The sequence below is a fragment of the Eleutherodactylus coqui genome, chromosome 5 (assembly GCF_035609145.1).
Source record: "Eleutherodactylus coqui strain aEleCoq1 chromosome 5, aEleCoq1.hap1, whole genome shotgun sequence".
Classification (NCBI taxonomy): Eukaryota; Metazoa; Chordata; class Amphibia; order Anura; family Eleutherodactylidae; genus Eleutherodactylus; species Eleutherodactylus coqui.
Window position 1 is genome coordinate 225,439,549 of NC_089841.1, and position 20,136 is coordinate 225,459,684.

At 46.6% G+C, this 20,136-nt stretch overlaps 1 protein-coding gene across 1 annotated transcript in view; it reads left to right on the forward strand.

Annotated features, from left to right (window-relative positions):
• Nucleotides 1-503: 503 nt before the first annotated feature.
• Nucleotides 504-20,136, forward strand: part of SNAPC3 (small nuclear RNA activating complex polypeptide 3) — a 34,868-nt gene continuing 15,235 nt past the window's right edge. Inside the window, exons 1-4 of the mRNA XM_066604283.1 lie at nt 504-753; nt 10,105-10,188; nt 12,773-12,854; nt 19,610-19,714. Coding sequence (XP_066460380.1) covers nt 533-753; nt 10,105-10,188; nt 12,773-12,854; nt 19,610-19,714 — 492 coding nt within the window. The 5' untranslated portion in view covers nt 504-532. The remainder of the gene's footprint in view (nt 754-10,104; nt 10,189-12,772; nt 12,855-19,609; nt 19,715-20,136) is intronic.

Below are 20,136 nucleotides of genomic sequence, written 5' to 3' on the forward strand. Positions count from 1 at the left end.
CGCGCTTACACCTAGCCATTATCACTGACAGGTAAACAGCGCTCCGCGGCTCCGCGCTTACACCTAGCCATTATCACTGACAGGTAAACAGCGCACCGCGGCTCCGCGCTTACACCTAGCCATCATCACTGACAGGTAAACAGCGCACCGCGGCTCCGTGCTTACACCGAGCCATCATCACTCACTTTTGCTTGTTTTTTAAACGAATTTTGAGTGCTAATCGTTGCTGTAAATGAGCCTTATTTATATGAATGTTACAATCACATAGAGAACGTGTGATCCCTACAACTACTTCTGGGGAGGGATTGGTTTGACACTGTGTGTAAGGAAGTAGTCGGGCAGCCAGCAGGTCAGTTCTTCCTATCCGTGCACAGCGCTCCATCAGGGTAATCAACCCTATTGACAGTTGTGGTTAGACACAAAGACTTCTGGGTAGTGTAGTTTACGCACTGCTGTGGGACTGACGTCTAACGGGCGCCAGGAACTACAATCCCCGGCATGCCTTGCGGTCAGTAGAGCTTCCTGGTCCAGTATGGCGGAGGCAATGTGTGAGAACGTTCCGGTGTATGAGGTGACACACGTGAGCACGAAGAAGATACATGTCGGCTCCTTCGGAGAGCTGTGGAGACAGAGCCTGAGCGCCTGGGACCTGAGCCTGGCGGCGGCCGGCCCGGCCGTGCAGGAGGAGGACGAGCTGGCCGCGGAGCTGGGCTGCACGACGGACATCGCTGCGGAGATCCAGAGTCTGTGCAGGTAATGGGCTGTTATGTGCGCAGTCGGCAGGGGGCGCTAGCAGGTGGTAGTGGCAGGCTGCTGCTCCGTCCTACTAAGTACTGCTGATCCTCCCAGCAACTCCTGCATGTTTAACCCTTTAGGCTGGGTTCACACAGGGCGGATTTGCCGCGGAAATTCCGTGCAAAATTGTGCCGCTGCAAATCCACATGCGGCTGCTAATCGCGGGGTTAGCCAGCCATGTGGGTGAGATTTCTCAGAAATCTCGTTCACACGGGACGGCAAATCCACTGCGGCTAAGCCAGCAGAAGCCGCGACTGTGGCGCGGATTTGCTGACCGCAGCATGTCCCCTTTCTTTTTTTTCCGCTGCGGCCGCGCTCTCCTCGATGGGAACGCCGGCCGCAGCGGAAGAGCGAGCGGCCGGGCTGCTTCAAAGCAGCAGCGGTTCTCCCGGCGGAAATCTCGCTGTTTTTTGCTGCGGCCAAACCGCGGGATTTCCACCGAGAATCCGCCCTGTGAGAACCCAGCCTTAAGGATGCGACACTTTTTTTCTGTTTTCTTTCCTCCCAACTTTCAAAAAACCATGGCTTTTTTTATGTATCCCAGGACATTACTGCCTGAGGGCGGAGCGGGGTGTAGTGGACCATATAACGTCCTGAAAAACTTAAAGAATTCTAAGTGGAGTAAAATAAAAAATGCGCAATACCGCCATCCTGGGGGGGGGGGGGGGGGGCAGTTATTTCAGCAGCCATGTCCCTTTTGCCTTAGGGATCGTCTACAAGGAGCAATTAATCATCGGAAAGCGCAAACAACGACTGAGTTGTCTTCTCTCAAACAACATCTATTTACACATCAGTCTGCCAGAGCAGTCTAGGTGCGGTCTGTGAATGATTGAGCGATCGTCTTGTATCTCTTCCACTCTTAGTAGGGCTCTCTCAAGGCTCTCTCTTCGGACCTTTGCTCTTCTCCATCTATAACTTTGTCCTAGGAAAGACCATAGAATCCCACCACCTTGACAGTGACGTCACTCAAATCTCCCTCTCTGGCCCCGATGTTGCCTCACTGCTATCTACAACCCAGTAAGTGTCTATCAGTTCTATCCTCCTTTCTGAAACTCAACATGGAAAGAACCAAATTCATTCTTTCCCCAATGTTACTCAACCCCTTCCGTCCATCCGACTGTATCTACAAGCCCTCACCACCTCCTGCTGCCTCCAGCTCCAAAGCATTTCTCAGATCTGCTCTTTCCTCAACCTTGAGTCCTCCAAAATGCTAATGCACAACCACATCATCTCCCGCATAGACAACTGTAACCTCCTTCTCTGTGGCCTCACATCTAACATTTTTGTACTTCTGAAATCCACCCTCAACTCTGCTGCCCAGGTAGTTCACTTGTCCCCTTCTTACTTCTCTGCCTCTCCTCCCCCTTCACCGGCTACCTATTTTGAACTGAATTCCTTGGACGATATTATCAATGGCATTGAAGGCAGTCTACAACCTGTCCTCACCATACGTTTCTACCCTAATCTCCCGATGTCTCTCCAGTCCTCATGAGACCTCCTTCTCTGTTCTCCTCTAGTCTGCTTGTCACACAACCATACTAAAGACTTCTGGCATGCATCCCCTGTACTCGGGAGCGAGTCGAATGTGTTGGGGTAGCGAGTTCCAACCTTCAAAACCAACCTGACCAGGGGCGTAACTGTAGGGGATGCGGTTGCTCCTGGGTCCAGGAGCCTTAGGGGGCCCATAAGGCCTATCTTCTCCATATGGGGAGCATAGTAGTATGAATAAAGCATTATAGTTGGGGGCCCTGTTATAGATTTTGCATTGGGGCCCCGAATCTTCAAGTTACGCCTCTGCCTGAGACCCTTGTCTTCAGAAAAGCCTACAACCTGCGATGATACCTGCTACCACTGCACTACCATACGAGGAGCTTCTACTCTCACTTACAGTGTCCTTCCCTAGTAGATTGTAAGCTCTTGTGGGCAGGGTGCTCTTTCCTTCCATATCAGTCCAGTGACAGGTGTTCCTTTTGACCTCTTGCCACCTCTCTTAAACGCTAGTGTGATGCACAGCAAGACGGCAATGGAGGTCTATCCTCTTCAGTGATGAGTCCCGCTTTTGTCTCAGATGCAATAATATTCGGAGATAGGTCTGTAGATCAAGTGGGAAATGCAATGAAGAGGCCTTCACAAGGGAATGGCACACTGGTCCTATTTATGGCATCTTGGTGTGGAGTGGCATAATATATGGTAGCTGGACCCCTCTAGTATTCATTCTAGGTACACTAACAGTTCAGTATTGATTTGGTCATGGAACCAGTAGTATGGCCATTTTCCCTAAGTGTCCCAGGACCTGTTTTTCCAACACAACAGCTCCAGGTTGCATGTTGCTAGTGCAACTGTGAGCGGCCTGCATGGCCTAAATGTGCTACCGTGGCCCACTGCATCTCCAGACTTGTCTTCCACCGAGCACATCTGGAACGTCATTGGTCGCCAATTAGAAAGGGAGCTCATCTTGATGATTTGTGAGCCCAAGTTCAGTCAGCGTGGTGGAACGTTCCTCAGCCAACCATTAGTAACCTCATCGATGGCATGCCAAGTACATGTATTTCTGCGGTGCTGCTCATACTCCATACTCAACAAATCGAGATGTTTTGAATATTTTTATTATTTCCATCATTTGCTGACTGTGTCTATCGATCCTGTGACTTCCAGAACTCCACGTATTTCTCTTCCCGCTGTTGCAATTCCAGTGTTGAGGGGTGTAATAATAATACATAGACTTCCTGTGTCCGAGCGGGTCGCCCTCACGAATCCTGACAATCCGCAGGCTGCTCTCCCTGTGATCAGTTTTCTTTAGTAGTTCGCCACATTTGGTCCACGGGGTCTAATTAATCAGAGCTCAATTACCCAAGGAACTTGGCCTAGAAGAAATTAAGAAGGGATGGCTAATCCAGTTGGCTTTATACAACCGGGCACTGAATTCAGTGGTTGTTGTATGTCTGGTGACCCGTCATATGATGGTTATACAACTGCTAATGACGGAGGCGCCGGACCGCTTATTCTCATTAACCCTTAATTCCACTGGAATCTTAAATGTAAGAAGTGCACACTGCGCCTTCCCACGGGCGTATTGTGCTTGCAGAGAATAGAAGCCATTCATTTCCATAGGTTCATTCACTGTGCGGATCTTCCTGCGCATTTTGGTCGCTCCCCCCCCCCCCCCCAAAATGCAGCATGCTTATTTTTTTGCGTATTTTCGACAATAGGGAAATCATTAGACTAATTAGGCATTTAGGTTAGTGCGTCTTTGTTTGCTGCATGCAAAAGAACATGCCCTGCAGGTGCAAAAGGTACAGTAAAATACAGATACGTGCACAAAAAAGCATAATTAATTCCGTAAATACACGTATGATCGTGTGCAGGGGGCCTAAAGCCGTACACGCAGGGTCCCTACAAGTGACCAATGCCAGGCTGCTCCTTGTCCGCCTCTGTGACGTACCGTAACCTTCCCTACAAGCATCGTACGTATCGTAGCGCTCTATCACGCACCGTAGAAGCCATTGAAATCGATATGCGCGTATAAATACACAGACGCCGTTCACCCGGTATCTACTCATAAAATCAGTGGAATTCTGTGCGTTCTTTTTTGCATGCGCATTTTTTTTCACCGTTGTGTAAATATACTGCGGCCGAAATACGCTTGACGGTCCTGTGAATGCGCCCTTACACGTGTATGGGGTGTACCATCAGAGGCACATGGGGAGGTGGAGTGCGCACTGCATGGTGCGTCTGCATAGCGGTGCGTACAGCGGACATCATTGTGAGGACGTCGCACGCAAATCGGCTGCACTGCAGTTCAGCTCAGTATGGAATCCACAGGAGTAATGAAGAATCTTATAGAAAACGCAAAATCTGTGTGTGTCGTACACATCCACACTGCCCGTCCGGTTTGAGTGACGTTTTGCATGAGCGTTCTTCACCCGGCAACTAATACTGGCGGAATTAGAAATCGAAAACTTACCAACTTCCCTCGTAATATTTGTTGCCAATAGCAACCAATCACAGCTCGGCTTTCATTTCTTATACTGCGGAGGTCAAATAAAAGCTGTGCTGTGATTGGTTGTTATATATTATACTGCTGAGGTAAAATGAAAGCTGCGCTGTAATTGGGTGTTATATATTATACTGCTGAGGGAACATAAAAGCTGCGCTGTGATTGGGTGTTATATATTATACTGCTGAGGGAACATGAAAGCTGCGCTGTGATTGGTTGCTATTATATTGCTGAGGTAAAATGAAAGCTGTGCTGTGATTGGTTGCTATTATACTGCTGAGGTAAAATGAAAGCTGCGCTGTGATTGGTTGCTATGGGCAACACAGATTTTCTTTTGGCTAGCTTCCATAACAGTGCGGTGCTCGGCTCATGTTTGTGGCCCCCTTTGTATATTCCAGGACCTGCCATTGATAAAACCGCGGTGTATCACCTAGTAAGGTCATATAGGGCTCTGTGTCCCCCTGGTTGAGGCGTTCGGTGCACCCGGCACAGTCTTCCCCGGTGCGACACATCTCGGCTTCCCCACTGACCCTTATTTGGAAGAAGGGAAATGGGAGAAAGGCTTTAACTTCCTAAGCCTGAGGTATCCTCGGTCTCCCTCGCTTCCCATCCTTCTGACATGTTTTCCTGCTCGTTCTCAGTGACTTCTAGTAATTAACGGTTGGTTGGAGTGAACATTCTGACCTAATTAGCCCGGATGTGTTCCTGTGGGCACAGCTGCCAGCTTGTTACCCGGCTCACGCATGTTTTGGCTCTTTAACACGGGCACATGCGTATTTGTGTTTTTGTGTATGCAACAGTGTTTTTTACTTTACTTTTATAGTACCAGTAACACCGCGCACTGATGCTCCCAGCCACTGGAGGGGCCATGGAAATACTATTGATGACCTATCGGTGAGAGCCATGTCTCCGCGCCAACCTCTGTTACTGCGGCGCTGACAGCATGTGTCCGCTCAGCGGCGGACCCCGGGTGATCAACTATTGAGGGCCTATCCTGATGACCGGTCATCAATAGTATTTTTGACCGGAAAACCCCTTTTAATGACTTCAAGATGTGTTCTTTTCTGGGTGCAAATGCACAAGAAAATAGACCATGCCGTGTATTTATTTGTGAACGAGTGCATTGAAATCAATGGGTTCTATTTTTTTTTTTTTGCCTATTGCGTGCACAAAATGCTTGTGGATAATTACACTTGTGTGACACAGGCGAAAGGCCAGAGTCTCCTTTTGTGTGCGCCGAATTTGTGTACGCACGGACTAGAACCCTTCCTTTGAATTGTTTTTTTTTCACAAGCGCGTATTTTGCGAGAGCAATGCCATCATGCATGAGAGCGGTCTTACTCTTCAAGAGGAGGTTAGATCAACACTGTATCTGGGATTTGAGATCACGGGGGTAACTTAACCTGTCTCTAGTGCCCGGACTCCATGCTTCTCTCTGCCTCCCCATTGGACGGCATGGGACATTATATGCCGGGTGATTTTGGACCTTCCTGCTCACTGTACAAAGAACTGCAGCAGAGAGTTAAAGGGGTTGTCTCGCGGCGGCAAGTGGGGTTATACACTTCTGTATGGCCGTATTAATGCACTTTGTAATATACATCGTGCATTAATTATGAGCCATACAGAAGTTATTCACTTACCTGCTCCGTTGCTGGCGTCCCCGTCTCCATGGATCCATCCAAGTCTGATGTCTTCTTGCTTTTTTAGCCGCGCTTGCGTTGTGCGGTCTTCTCCCCTTCTGCTCGGTCCAGGCACGAGCGGCGTTCTGGCTCCGCCCCCTTCTACGTGTCATCGCGTAGCTCCGCCCCGTCACGTGTGCCGATTCCAGCCAATCAGGAGGCTGGAATCGGCAATGGAACGCACAGAGCCCATGGTGCACCATGGGAGAAGACCCGCGGTGCACCATGGGAGAAAACCGCAGTGCATCCCTGGGAAAGGACCGGCGGCCATCTTGGGAGAAGATTTTTTAAAGTCCTTATTTCGTCGGATTGGTAAGTAGCAAGCGGCTTAAAAACCGCTTTACTTTGCTCTTTTATGCCAGGGGGGGGGGTGACGGGGAATGGGGTAAGGTAAAATTCTGAGGTTTGCCGTGAGACAACCCCTTTAAGTCTTTGACATTGCGACTGAAGGAGGAATATAGGGGATTGGTGGGTGATGTAGAGACCACCAATGAGGGCCGCTGGGCCCCGGAGCATGTGTTGCTTCATACATACTGGATCAGTGGTGTAATATTCAGGAACGAATATTTATAAAGGCCACAGGCACCTGAGGGAAGGGGTGGGGGCAGATTTAATTTTTTTTTTCCATTTGAAATACATGTATTTTGGGCTGACAATTTTTTGCAATCGGGTTTCATCAACTTTCCGCCACTTGACTTCCATAGCTTCCACAATTCCAATTCTTTCCGTTCAGTCGTGTCTGACTCTTGGATACTCTGTAGGCCAGTCCTCTCCATGTTTCTCTACAGCCAGCTTCAGCCATAGAGAATAGGACTTCTACAGATCACTGTAAACAAACATCTCCTTTTTACACGGGGAGGTAAATCGGAACGAGCGTGCAACCAGCAGTGACGTAGCCACTGTATAACCTTCGCTAGGCATGCGTTTACACTGAACAATTGGGCAGTTTTGATCATTTTTTGATACATAACCGTGCCTCTAGTCAACCCTTCTGTCATTACTTGCTACTCTACAAAGCATACCAAACAATGCCGCAGCGGACATACAAACTCCATGGAGATGTTGCCCTTGGTGGGATTGGAACCCAGGACTTACTACGTTTTTTGGCCCTAGAAAGCACATGGCATAATTGTGAGAGTAGGAACACTGCCTCTTTTTAATAAAATTCCTAGAAGTCCATCAGGACCCGAAGAGTTACCATTCTTCATCAAGGATATGGCTTTCTGAATTTGTGTCCATTGTCTAAGTAATTGTGTTGCTCAATGGTTAGCTGGGGTAATTAGATATTTGTCAGTAACTCTCAGGTGACCCCGTAATTAGAGGCTCCTGAGGGCTCGATAGTTCTTTATAAAGTTCATGGTGCTTTTAAGTAGGCCACTGGTAAAATAGGGACTTGCATGATTCCACAACAATCCAGCTCTTTGAAGGAATTTGTTAGCTTTCCTAACATGTTGGGGAAACCCTCTTTCCATTATATACAACACAGTTGCCTCTTTGGTCGGTGGATGTCAGTGTTTATCAATTTTTCCAAAAATGTTTTTGATACGTTGGCAGATGCATCTCATATGAATATCATGTATTAACCCCCAGCAGTTTTGGACAAGCTCTGTTCATTCCTGTCCAAAAAGGACAGTACAGATTGGGACGAACAGCGCTCATTCTACATTAAATGGCTGTAGCTTGTGTGCAGAGGAGATCAGCTTGCAGCTGAGAAGATCTATGATTCTTCTGATTATGTCCCTGTCACAGGGGAGGGGTGGCATGTATTTTTGTTCATGTTGTCCATACCCCCACCTTCCCCCATCAAACAGAAAGCATATTTGCTCTCTGATTGTCACATATGGGGTTTTCTCCGCAGAATATGAGTGAAATGATGAGGACATTTTAAAAAGTATTTTCCCATACAGAAGGCTTTATATATTGAAAAAAAGTGGGGGAAAAAGCAGGAAAAACCCTACACATAATTGGCATTGTCACATACTATAAAATTTTACATTATTTATCAAACATGGAAAATTCCATTAAAAACAACAACAAAAAAAACCCAACATCTCGCTTTCCCTGAACAGGAATAAAAAAATTTGTACATACCTCAAAATGATACCAATTAAAACTATAAGATACAGATCTATTGACTGAAAAATAAAAGTGCTCTGGTCTTGGAATGTGGTGCCACACAAAGTATTTTTGTTAAAAAAAAAAATTACACAAAATTGGTAAAATAATAAGGCCGCCTGCACACGGCAGAGCCGGATTACACATGTGGGAGCCCGCAGCAGAATCCGACCCTAAGAGCAGCTGACGTCCACGCGTACCTGTATTTTTGCTTCTTCATCTGTACTGCAGATGGACCCGGTGGCCCACCGTCGGACATGCGCAGTACAGATTTTTAATTTTTTTCCCCGCACCGTCACTAGGCGATAACACGGAATCCGCGTTCTGTCCGCAATGTCAAGTTTCCTGTGAGCAAACATACGGATGCTCTATTGGTTTGAATTGGTGCGAAATGCCGTGGATCGTCCAGGAGACTATCGCGGATTCCGCAATTCAAACCTGGTCATGTGCAAGCAGCCTAAACCTCTCTAAATTTGGTGTTATCGTAATGACTCTTAGAATAAAGCTAACATAATATTATAACACTGTGAATGCCTTAAAAAAATATAGTAAAATAGTTTTTATTCCACTGCGCCCATTCAAAAAAATTTTTAATTAATTAATTTAATTCATATGTACCCGAAACCGATTCCTATAAAGACATCCTGCAAAATACAAGGCGTCATACAGATACATTGATGAAAAAGCAGCCAAGACAGACAGTGGGGCACAGCGCTGGGGTGGGTACTGCAACCCCCTCGTTCTGACAGTCAGCGGTGGTCTCGGCAACGGGATCCCCACTGACTAAAGCTTTCGATAAGTCTCTTACATGTCAAACGTTTGAGAAAAGTGCTGCTACTCTTTTAAATGTTGTCCCGCGCCGAAACGTTTTTTTTTTTTTTTCAATAACCCCCCGTTCGGCGCGAGACAAACCCGATGCAGGGGTTTAAAATAAAAACCGGATAGTACTTACCCGAATCCCCGCGCTCCGGTGACTTCTTACTTACCTTGCGAAGATGGCCGCCGGGATCTTCACCCTCGGTGGACCGCAGGTCTTCTGTGCGGTCCATTGCTGATTCCAGCCTCCTGATTGGCTGGAATCGGCACACGTGACGGGGCGGAGCTACGAGGAGCGCTCTCCAGCACGAGCAGCCCCATTCAACACGGAGAAGACCGGACTGCGCAAGCGTGTCTAATCGGGCGATTAGACGCTGAAAATTAGACGGCACCATGGAGACGGGGACTCCAGCAACGGAACAGGTAAGTGAATAACTTCTGTATGGCTCATAATTAATGCACAATGTACATTACAAAGTGCATTAATATGGCCATACAGAAGTGTATACCCCAACTTTGTTTCGCGGGACAACCCCTTTAAGTTCCGTTTGTCAAGGAGCTGACGGTCGGCGCCAGGAGGTCCTTTTATCCAAGTCACATAACTTGATCCGCTGATGATATAGTTTTGACTTGCGTGCTGAACCAATCTCGCTGCTATAACTAACAGATGTGTTAATTCTTTGTCATGTTTTCATCTTTTAGTGTGGATTCATTAAAAAGTAATGAGGATGGAGAGGAAACTAATCCGGAGCTAATCCCTGAAGATAGCTGCCTGGTGACTTTGAGGTATGCTTTGATCAGTGAATAATTAAAGAACTTATTACTGAATGGTAGCTCTCTTACTGCTCTTCAGTTTGCATTAAAGGGCATGGTGTGATTATCTAGTCACCGGTCTGAGGGAAAAAAATACTTAAGTGTCACTCCAACATGCATATTGGCTCAAGTATGCAAGTCTAAAGGGATGTTAGGAGAGATAGCTGTGGGTTCTTGCGGTAGACCGTTTTGGTGACTTGGGAGATTTCAGGACTTGTGAACAGTTGCAGTCAGAATAGCTGTCTTCTCAGTTTGTAGCACACTGATGAGGGGCTAAAACCTCGAAACAGCTGTCTGTGTATGGATTCTGGCTTGGCTTACAATTCCCAGTCAATGTTATAAGGCTTGTCTAAAACGTTTGATATTAACTTGCAGGAATGCTGGCTTCCAATAGGTGGCGCTGTAGAGGTATTTTTCCATCTTCCTTATTTGCATATTTCCCAGAGGACCATGGATGGCCTTAGAAGTCTCCTCACGCACCTTCTAGGTGCTTTCCCTTAGGAGAAATGCTACTTTTCCCGACCCAATTTAATATATTCATGATGTGAAGCATTTTTTTTTTTTTACAAACTTGAACATTCTATGTACCCTCTCTGTCAAAAAAATTTTAAGCCCCTAGAAGATGTTGTCGGTTTGATATAACAACTATGGTGTGATTAAGATGAACAGTCTTGCCTTTTTGAGACCCCAAAAGTGGTTCCCTTGACCTATAAAAAGCTATCAGAGGCTACTTGTGTGTAGTGGACCTCGTTTTCCGATTGTGTAGAGCTTGTTGACCACTCGACATGCCTCAATGACACAATTGCCCATTTAATAGTGTCTGAGAGGGGTGCATTATTGGAATGTGAGAAGCTGGATGGTCGTATCAACAAATTGCCCACCACCTGGGCAGTTCTGATCAGATTGTTAGGTGTTGGGACTACCGAGCTGAGGATGTCCTCAACAGACCAAAAGTAGAGATGATTGTCCGATCTTCAAACAAGCACCAGCAGCTCCAATATGTTTTGTTGTGCGCCATCCAGAGACAGACGGCACCATCGCTACAGGCCCTGTGTCTGTTGGAACCGTTGGGCGCTTGACTGAAGGACATTTGGTTTCACGGTGCCTATTACATGTACTGCCTTTGACACCCACCCACTATCGTCTCTAGTGGTGTTTTGAACTATGAAACTAGACTGCTACTGAGTGGAACTGAGTTGTCTTCTGTGACGAATCCAGGTTTAGTTTGGGCACTAATGATGCCCCTGTTGATGTCTGAGACCTCGGGGTGATCACCTTAATCCTGCCTTTGCTGTGGAGCGGCACACTGCCCCTACTCCTCGTCTGATGGTCAACGTATACAACAGTTGGTCACCCCTAGTAGTGGTGTAGCGACATCGACAGCTCACCGATATGCTCAGGACATCCTGCAGCCACATGTGTTCCTCTCATGGCGGCTTCCAAGAGGCATTTTCCAGCAGGATAATGCTCGGCTGCATATGCAAGGGTGCCGCAAGAATTCCTCCTCAACATTGTCACACTTCTGTGGCTGCCTAGCCGCCAGATTTATCACCAATAGAACATGTATGGGACCATCTGGAACCCCTACTTTGACAGCCTACGAGTTTGCACAATCTAGAGGCTCTGTTACACCAAATGTGGACTGATATACTACAGGTTACCATACAGAGCCTGTATGCCTCCATGCCCCCTTGTATCCAAGCTAGAGGCTGTACAACAGGGTACTAGAGCCTACATGCCTGCCCATATCACACTTTCTACCCAAGCTAGAGGTGGTACAACATGGTACTAGAGCTTCCATGCCCGCCTGTATCACATCTTGTAGCCAAGCTAAAGGCGGTACAGCAGGGTACTAGAGCCTCCATGCCCGCCTGTATCACATTTTTCATCCAAGCTATAGGCGGCACAACAGGGTACTAGAGCTTCCATGCTCCTCCGTATCACATCTTACATCCAAGCTAGAGGCGGTAGAACAGAGTACTAGAGCCTCCCTTCAAGGGGTCAGTTCTCCACTATAAATTTTCCTTTTGATCCAATATTGTAATCACTTCAACATTCCAATCGTGCAGAGAAAGTTTCATTCATTCCTAACAACTTCTTCTTGGTACAGTGTTATGTGTATAATTATCCTGGGGACACAAGTGTGCTTTTGCTTAACTTTTCTGTATATTGTATAACCAGCATATATGCGTGATTCGAGGCTACCAAGGCTGCTCTTCAGTGTTTGCTGGTGGCATACTATACATGAAACGGTTCTTTTATTTTTTTGTATTATTTGGCACAGATGAGAAACATGACATAAACTTGCTAGTTTTTGAAAATCCCTTTGTGAAAGCATACCATCCACATAGCTCCGCGGGGGAGTGGTGAGTAGCGGCAGTCAGCAGGGGGGAGAGAGGGAGAGAGAGATCTCCCCTCCGTTCCTCCCCGCTCTCCCCCGCAGCTCCCTGCCCGCCGCCGCCACCTGAACCTTTTCTCTCGAGCGGGCAGGTACTCGTTAAGGGCAATGCTCGCTCATCCCAAATTTTTATATTTTCTTTTTTTTTGTTACTCTTAGTATTCGGAACAAAATAATGGAAAGACGTAAGGAACTGATGGTTGACCGGGCCTTCCGACAGGAGACATTCCACTATGAAATGGTGAGAGTAATATTCCAGTAGAACTTTTATACCGCTGATTCCTAGGGAAGTTCTCACAGCTAGCAATTTGCACTTCTACTGCGATGCAGATGATACAGTACTATGGTTTTGTGTTGACTTTCCTTTGGGATCCATCCCACTTTTTCCCATTGAGAAAGGTAAAAACTTGTCATCAGAACTGGATAGCAAAGGCTTGGCAATTGAAAAATTAAGAATGGCTGTTCTCATTTTTAGTGACTTCCTCCACGGACAAATAACAAGTGTAGTTTTTTAGCTATAACACCGTAACTAAATACTGCATTATTATATAAGCCTGCTTTCACATCTGCGGCAGGGGTTCTGTTTTCCTGCCTCATTCGGGGAGCAGGAAATGGGAATTCCCTAGCCAAACTGGCCCATCTTATGACGGGACCCAAGCAGTGCTGATTAGACCCGTTGAAAATAATGGGGTCCATCTTATGACGGGAACCAAAACGGCAATGAACAGACCTGTTGACAATAATGGGGTCAGTCTTATGATTGTGGTAGTGCATACAACAATATTTGCTATATGATATGCTTTTGGGGGTCCATATTCTTAAAGAATAAGCTGAGTTCAGGAGATTAACATCAAACCACACAGTAAAGAATGTGATCAAAAGTCATCTGTTTATTGATTGAAAGGCAGCAGTTTTTATAGGGGCACAGGCTTCAATTACAATAATTCAAATCTATTATAATTCATTTATTACCATTTGTCAAAGAAACATAAACAAAATCTGAATATGCAGGATAAGGAATTAAACATCTAAAAAGCCAACTACACACACGCAGGCACAGAAACAATCATATGTGATTAACTTCTTAGAATACAAAAGTACAGTAAATCTAAACAATAAATTGTTTACAGAGTATCTTTGGGAACATATGTGAACAGCTAGGAATATGTCAGTTTGACCCACCAGCCAGTCTAGATGCCACATAGCTTTCTTCTTGGAGCTCTGGCCTTAGTCATTCACTCAAGGCTTATTGAATAACTATTGAATATCCATAAATTCTAAAGAAAGAAAATGAATACGGTGAAAAGAGACACAGAAGATGGCTACTTGTTCACACAATGGCTACGCATAGGATAGAACATGGAGTCATATTCATTTCACTAACAGCGGGACCCAAACAGTGCTGAACAGACCCGTTGACAATAATGGGGTCCAAGTGGTTTCCGCTCAGCTGCATGCAGCGCTATGTCTTCTGGTATTTTGTGTAGGATCTGCGACGGAGCCTCCGACCAGAGGATCTAATGCAGATGTGAACCCAGCCTAAGATGTACTTCTATTTCATTTGAAGGCAAGATTGTCGTCTTTTTATGACCTTTCTCAATGTTTTCATCAACTATTTAAGCTCTGGCCCCACAAGTTTGCTACCGTTGCTGGACTCCTAATTTGAAAGCCATGCTCTTTTAATTCCTGGTCCAAGCTAGGGGCTTGGGCAGAAAAATTGCAACTGAAGTTCAATGTTGATAAATGTAAGGTTATGCACTTGGACAGGAGAAACGGATGTCACCAATATACACTAAATGGGGTACTGCTAGGGAAAAGTGATATGGAAAAAGACCTGGGGTACTAGTGGATTGTAGACTAAACTGGAGTAACCAATGCCAGTCAGCTGCTGCAAAAGCAAATAAAGTCTTGAGGTGCATTAAAAGAGGTATAGGGGCGAGGGACCAGAACATTATTCTTCCACTATATAAGGCATTTGTCAGGCCTCACATGGAATACTGCGAACAGTTCTGGTCACCGGTGCTCAGGAAAGATGTTACAGTGCTGGAGGGGGTTCAAAGAAGGGCAACTAAACTAATACATGGAATGAAGGGACTGGAATACCCAGAGAGGCTATCCAAATCGGGATTATTTACCCTGGAAAAAAGACGGCTAAGGGGCGACCAAATAACTATGTATAAATACATGAGGGGACAATGCAAGGATCTCTCCCAGGATCTGTTTATACCCAGCACTGCAACGGTAACAAGAGGGCATCTTCTATGTCTAAAAGAAAGCAGGTTTCATCACCAACACAGAAGAGGGTTCTTTACTGTAAGAGCAGTGAGACTGTGGTACTCTCTGCCTGAGGACATGGTGATGGCAAAAAACCATAGAGGAGTTTAAGTGGGGCTAGATGTCTTTCTGGAGCGGAAGGATATTACAGGATATAGATTTTAGGTGACCAGAGGGATGTTGATCTGGGTATACAGACAGGTAGGAACTACTAGAGCTTGATCCAGGGATTAGTCTGACTGCCATTAGGAAGCCGGGAAGGAATTTTTCCCCCAATAGGGCTAATTGGTTTTTTTTTCCCTTCCTCTGGATCAACAAGGAGGTTAGATAGGCTGAACTAGATGGACATTGTCTTCATTCGGCCTTACATTCTATGCTACTATGTTTTCCTGCTAAATGGTAAAATGTATAAAGCAATGAGATAACTTCAGCCTGAATGATCAGCATGTCATTTCTATTGTTAGGGAAAAACTCCCTTTAGTATGTCATCCGGTGTCCAAATTGAAATGAGTACTCATCATTGTTTAAGTAATACCGATCGGTAGCAAGAGAGACAATATGCACAGCTGCATTGAGTGTACAATTCATCTACTTCGATTTTATTACCGTTACAAGAGGTCTTTTATAGACCTATCATATAATTAAAATGACGTTGATTCTGAGCCAAACAGAACAGGATCGGTGACAATTAGAGATGAGCGAGCACCAAAATGCTCGAGTCGAACTTTCCGCGATGCTCGAGGGTCCGTTTCGAGTAACGAACCCCATTGAAGTCAATGGGCGACCCGAGCATTTTTGTATATCGCCGATGCCCGCTAAGGTTTTCATTTGTGAAAATCTGGGCAATTCAAGAAAGTGATGGGAATGACACAGAAACGGATAGGGCAGGCGAGGGGCAACATGCTGGGCTGCATCTCAGGTTCCCAGGTCCCACTATTAAGCCACAATAGCGGCAAGAGTGCCCCCCCCCCCCCCCCTCCCAACAATTTTTACTTCTGAAAAGCCCTCATTAGCATGGCATACCTTAGCTAAGCACCACACTACCTCCAACAAAGCACAATCACTGCCTGCATGACACTCCGCTGCCACTTCTCCTGGGTTACATGCTGCCCAACCCCCCCGCACGACCCAGTGTCCACAGCGCACACCAAAGTGTCCCTGCGCAGCCTTCAGCTGCCCTCATAGCCACACCACCCTCATGTCTATTTATAAGTGCGTCTGCCATGAGGAGGAACCGCAGGCACACACTGCAGAGGGTTGGCAGGGCCAGGCAGCGACCCTCTTTAAAAGGGGCGGGGCGATAGCCCACAATGCTGTACAGAAGCAATGAGAACTCCAATCCTGTGCCACCTCCGTCAGGAGCTGCAAACGTGGGCATAGCAATGGGGAATCCATGTGCCACACAGTATTCATTCTGTCAAGGTGTCGCATAGCTCAATCCACACTGCAAGGGGAAAGCCGTCAGCGCTCTGCCCCCTACCCAAGTCAGTCAGTGCCTTTGTGCCAGACAGGTCAAACACCGCAATGGGAACTAAGTTTGCACCAACAGCATAGGTGGGTCCTAGGAAACCCAAGACATGAACAAAAAATTGATCTGAGCGGCCAAACATGGCAGACTTGCACCGCGCCCACGACATAGGCCTTGGCCCACAGCTTCAGCAATCCTAGGCTGGAAGCGGACTTTCACTGCACCCAGGACATAGACCTCTGCACAAACCCTCAGCAATCGCATGCCTACAGCGGACTCCAATGCTAGCGTAGCTGTGCACGTCTCATTAGCGCTGTATTGCTCCTGTAGTTTGTCCCAATGCAGTGCCCCGGATAGTAGAGCTAACGTCAGATTAAATACAGGTGGGCTTCGGCCCACACTGCATGCCCCAGTCAGACTGGGGTTCTTTATAAGTAGACACAGGCAGGTACAACTCCGTGTGGACCGACAGCATGGGTGGGTCCCAGGAAGCCACCGGTGTTACATAAATAAATCCCATTGCAGTGCCCAGCACAGCTGAGGTAACGTCAGATTAAATGCAGGTGGGCTTCGGCCTACACTGCATGCCCCAGTCTGACCGGGGTTTTTAATACATAGCCACTGGCAGGTACAAATCCGTAATGTGAAGTCCCTGTGGACCCACAGCATGGGTGGCTCCCTGGAACCCACCAGCAGTACATAAATGTATCCCATTGCAGTGCCCTGCTCAGCAGAGCTAACATCAGATACAATACAGGTGTGCTTCGGCCCACAGTCAGTGGTAATATGTACCTTAACAGTAACCGCGTTGGTGGGAATGTGGTGGCGACTGCGGACCTAGTAGCGCGGTTTTATTTAGTTGGTTTTTGGAATGTGGCCAGGAATAAGTGGGCCATGGCGGGGGGATGGTGGGGGGGCTCTCTTGTTGTGTCGGTAAAGGTGAAATTCTTGGACTGCCACCAGACGGACCAATGCAAAGGTATTTGCCAAGAATGTTTTCATTGTTGGAGGAGGAGGGGGATGTTTTTGAGGCACTACGTGTCCTCTCCATATGTCCGTGGTTATATACACCTTAACAGTAACCGCGTTGGTGGGAAATAGCCTCGCCGCCATCATGTCTTTGGGAAGCCTCCGTTTCCACACCCCAGTGACATAGCATTAGCAGCGGTATAGGCAGAGCCCAGAATTAGTAACATTTCAGCGGTAGCATTAGGGACAGGCCCCAGTAACATATCACTAGCAGCAGTATAGGGGGAGCACGTCCTCTAGGCCTACCCCTACCCCTCAGCATGGTGTATTACGAGTAGAGCAGAAGAAGAACACTGTAATTAAATGTGCCGCTTATTGGCCTGTGGTTGGAGGCTGACTTCGCTTATGGAGCGCACAGCAGAGCCAGGAAACAATTATGCGCAAGCCTGTAGTGAGACCTAGGTGCGTATGACTGAGCTACTGGAATTCACAGCGCAGAACCAGTCAAGTGGCCAAAGGCCAGTGGTAGGCCTTAAGTATTTTGCTTCAGTTTTTTTAAATGGTGAGGTGAAAAACCAGACAGACACCGTATGCAGCGTATATATGTATACTCTTTCCCTCTGGCGGGATGACGGCGATCATGTAATGGACACAGCAGAGCTAGGAAACAATCATGCGCAAGCCTGTTGTGAGACGTAGGTGCGTATGACTGAGCTACTGTAATTCACAGCGCAGAACCAGTCAAGTGTCCAAAGGCCAGTAGTAGGCCTTAAGTATTTTGCTTCAGTTTTTTTAAATGGTGAGGTGAGAAACCAGACAGACACCGTATGCAGCGTGTGTGTGTGTGTGTGTGTGTGTGTGTGTGTGTGTGTGTGTGTATGTATATGTATATGTATGTGTGTATATATATATATATATATATACACACTGTTTCCGTGTGGCGGGATGACGGCGATCATGTAACGGACACAGCAGAGCCAGGAAACAATTATGTGCAAGCCTGCTGTAACGCTTAGCTGTGTAATAATGAGCGACTCCTAGTACCCCCAGCAGATACGCAGTAAACTGAAGACGGTAACAGGCAGCCCAAATTATAGTATTTTTTTCCAATTTTTGGGAAAAAGCCCACTGCCTATATAGCCTGTATATGGATTTCCCTGTTGGAGGATGACTGTGGTTATTGAAAGCACAGTGCAGCCAGAAAAAATTATGCGCAAGGCTGCAGTAACACCTAGCTGGGTAATAAGTGAGCGACTACTACCCCCAGCAGACACGCAGTAAACTGAAGATGGTCACAGGCAGCCCAAAGACTTTTTTTTTTTTCCAATTTTTTTGAAAAAGCCCACTGCCTATATAGCCAGTATATCTCTTCCCCTGTACCACTGTCCCTGCCTCACCAGTACTGCCCCTATACTCTGTACAATGACTGCAGACTGAGGACGCAATGGTCTGCACGCCCGATATACAAAAAGAAGTGCAACACTGCTAAAAACAGCCTCAACAGTACTGCACACGGTCAGATGTGGCCCTAAGAAGGACCGTTGGGGTTCTTGAAGACAAAGATAACAGCCTAACACTCTCCCTATAGCAGCTACAGCAAGACGGCACTTTCCCTAATGTCTCTCAGCGTGCATCTGTGGCGAGCTGCGGGCGGCCCCAGTTTATATACTCGGGTGTCACCTGATCTCCCCAGCCATTCACTGCAGGGGGGTGGGATAGGGATGGAACTTCACAAGAGGAAGTTGTAATGCCTTCCCTGTCTTTCTATTGGCCAGAAAACGGCGCAAAATTTTCTGGGAAGAAAATGAAAGTGACTCGAACATCGCGTGGTACTCGTCTCGAGTAACAAGCATCTCGAGCACCCTAATACTCGAACCAGTATCAAGCTCGGATGAGTACGCTCGCTCATCTCTAGTGACAATTAATTGCTCTTTTCCCCAGTGACTGACATATTGATCAGTCCCCATAGGCGCATCCTAAAATCTCACTTCTATATATCTGATGGCTTTGTTCACTGAAGTATTCTGCTAAGCCGTACATTACTAAATCCCTGCCAGAAAGGTAAAGGACAAATTTTGGGGAAAATACCACTGTCACTGCAAACTTAAGCAGAGCCAAGACCACCCCAAGGAGGAGGTGTACAAGGGGCATAAACTAAGGAATAGATCATGTAATAAAACAAACCCTGATTATTATAGTGTTACCCATGAAAAATATATAATGGTAGCTGTCATATAATCTGCTGTGTAGGGAAATAACTGTAACGAGCTTTGCTTTATTTTTAGGAGTCCCGTGGTTTGGGAACAAGACCAGAAGATCCTTCAGACATGGTTGATGAGGGAGAACTGGTGTTAACGCTCAACATTTTTTATCCTGTTATTTTTCAGAAGGTTTGCATTTACTTCCCTTTATACACTAGAATACGTTAATGCTTTGCTCTTAATGCATCTGGTCTGCAGGCCATGTGGTCTGTCTTTGTATCTGTTCCTGTTACTTCGGAGATGAGAATTCTACAGTCTAGTAATGGAAAGAATGACCTGGGAAAGGTACTGAAACCGACACCAATCATTATAATTGAAAGTGGGCAACGCCCCAGCAGTGACCAGGCTCCTTTAACCATTACATAAACTTTTACTTTAGCCTACTAATGATGTGATTGGTTCAAATACAGGTGAATAAAATGGTAGTGTGTCAGATATACAGACTATGCTTGTTTACACAACATTAAATGTGTCAAAAACATAGTATGTTAGGCTGAAAAAGACATATGTTCAGCCTATTACCCCCCCCCCCCCCCCCATCCCCACTGTTG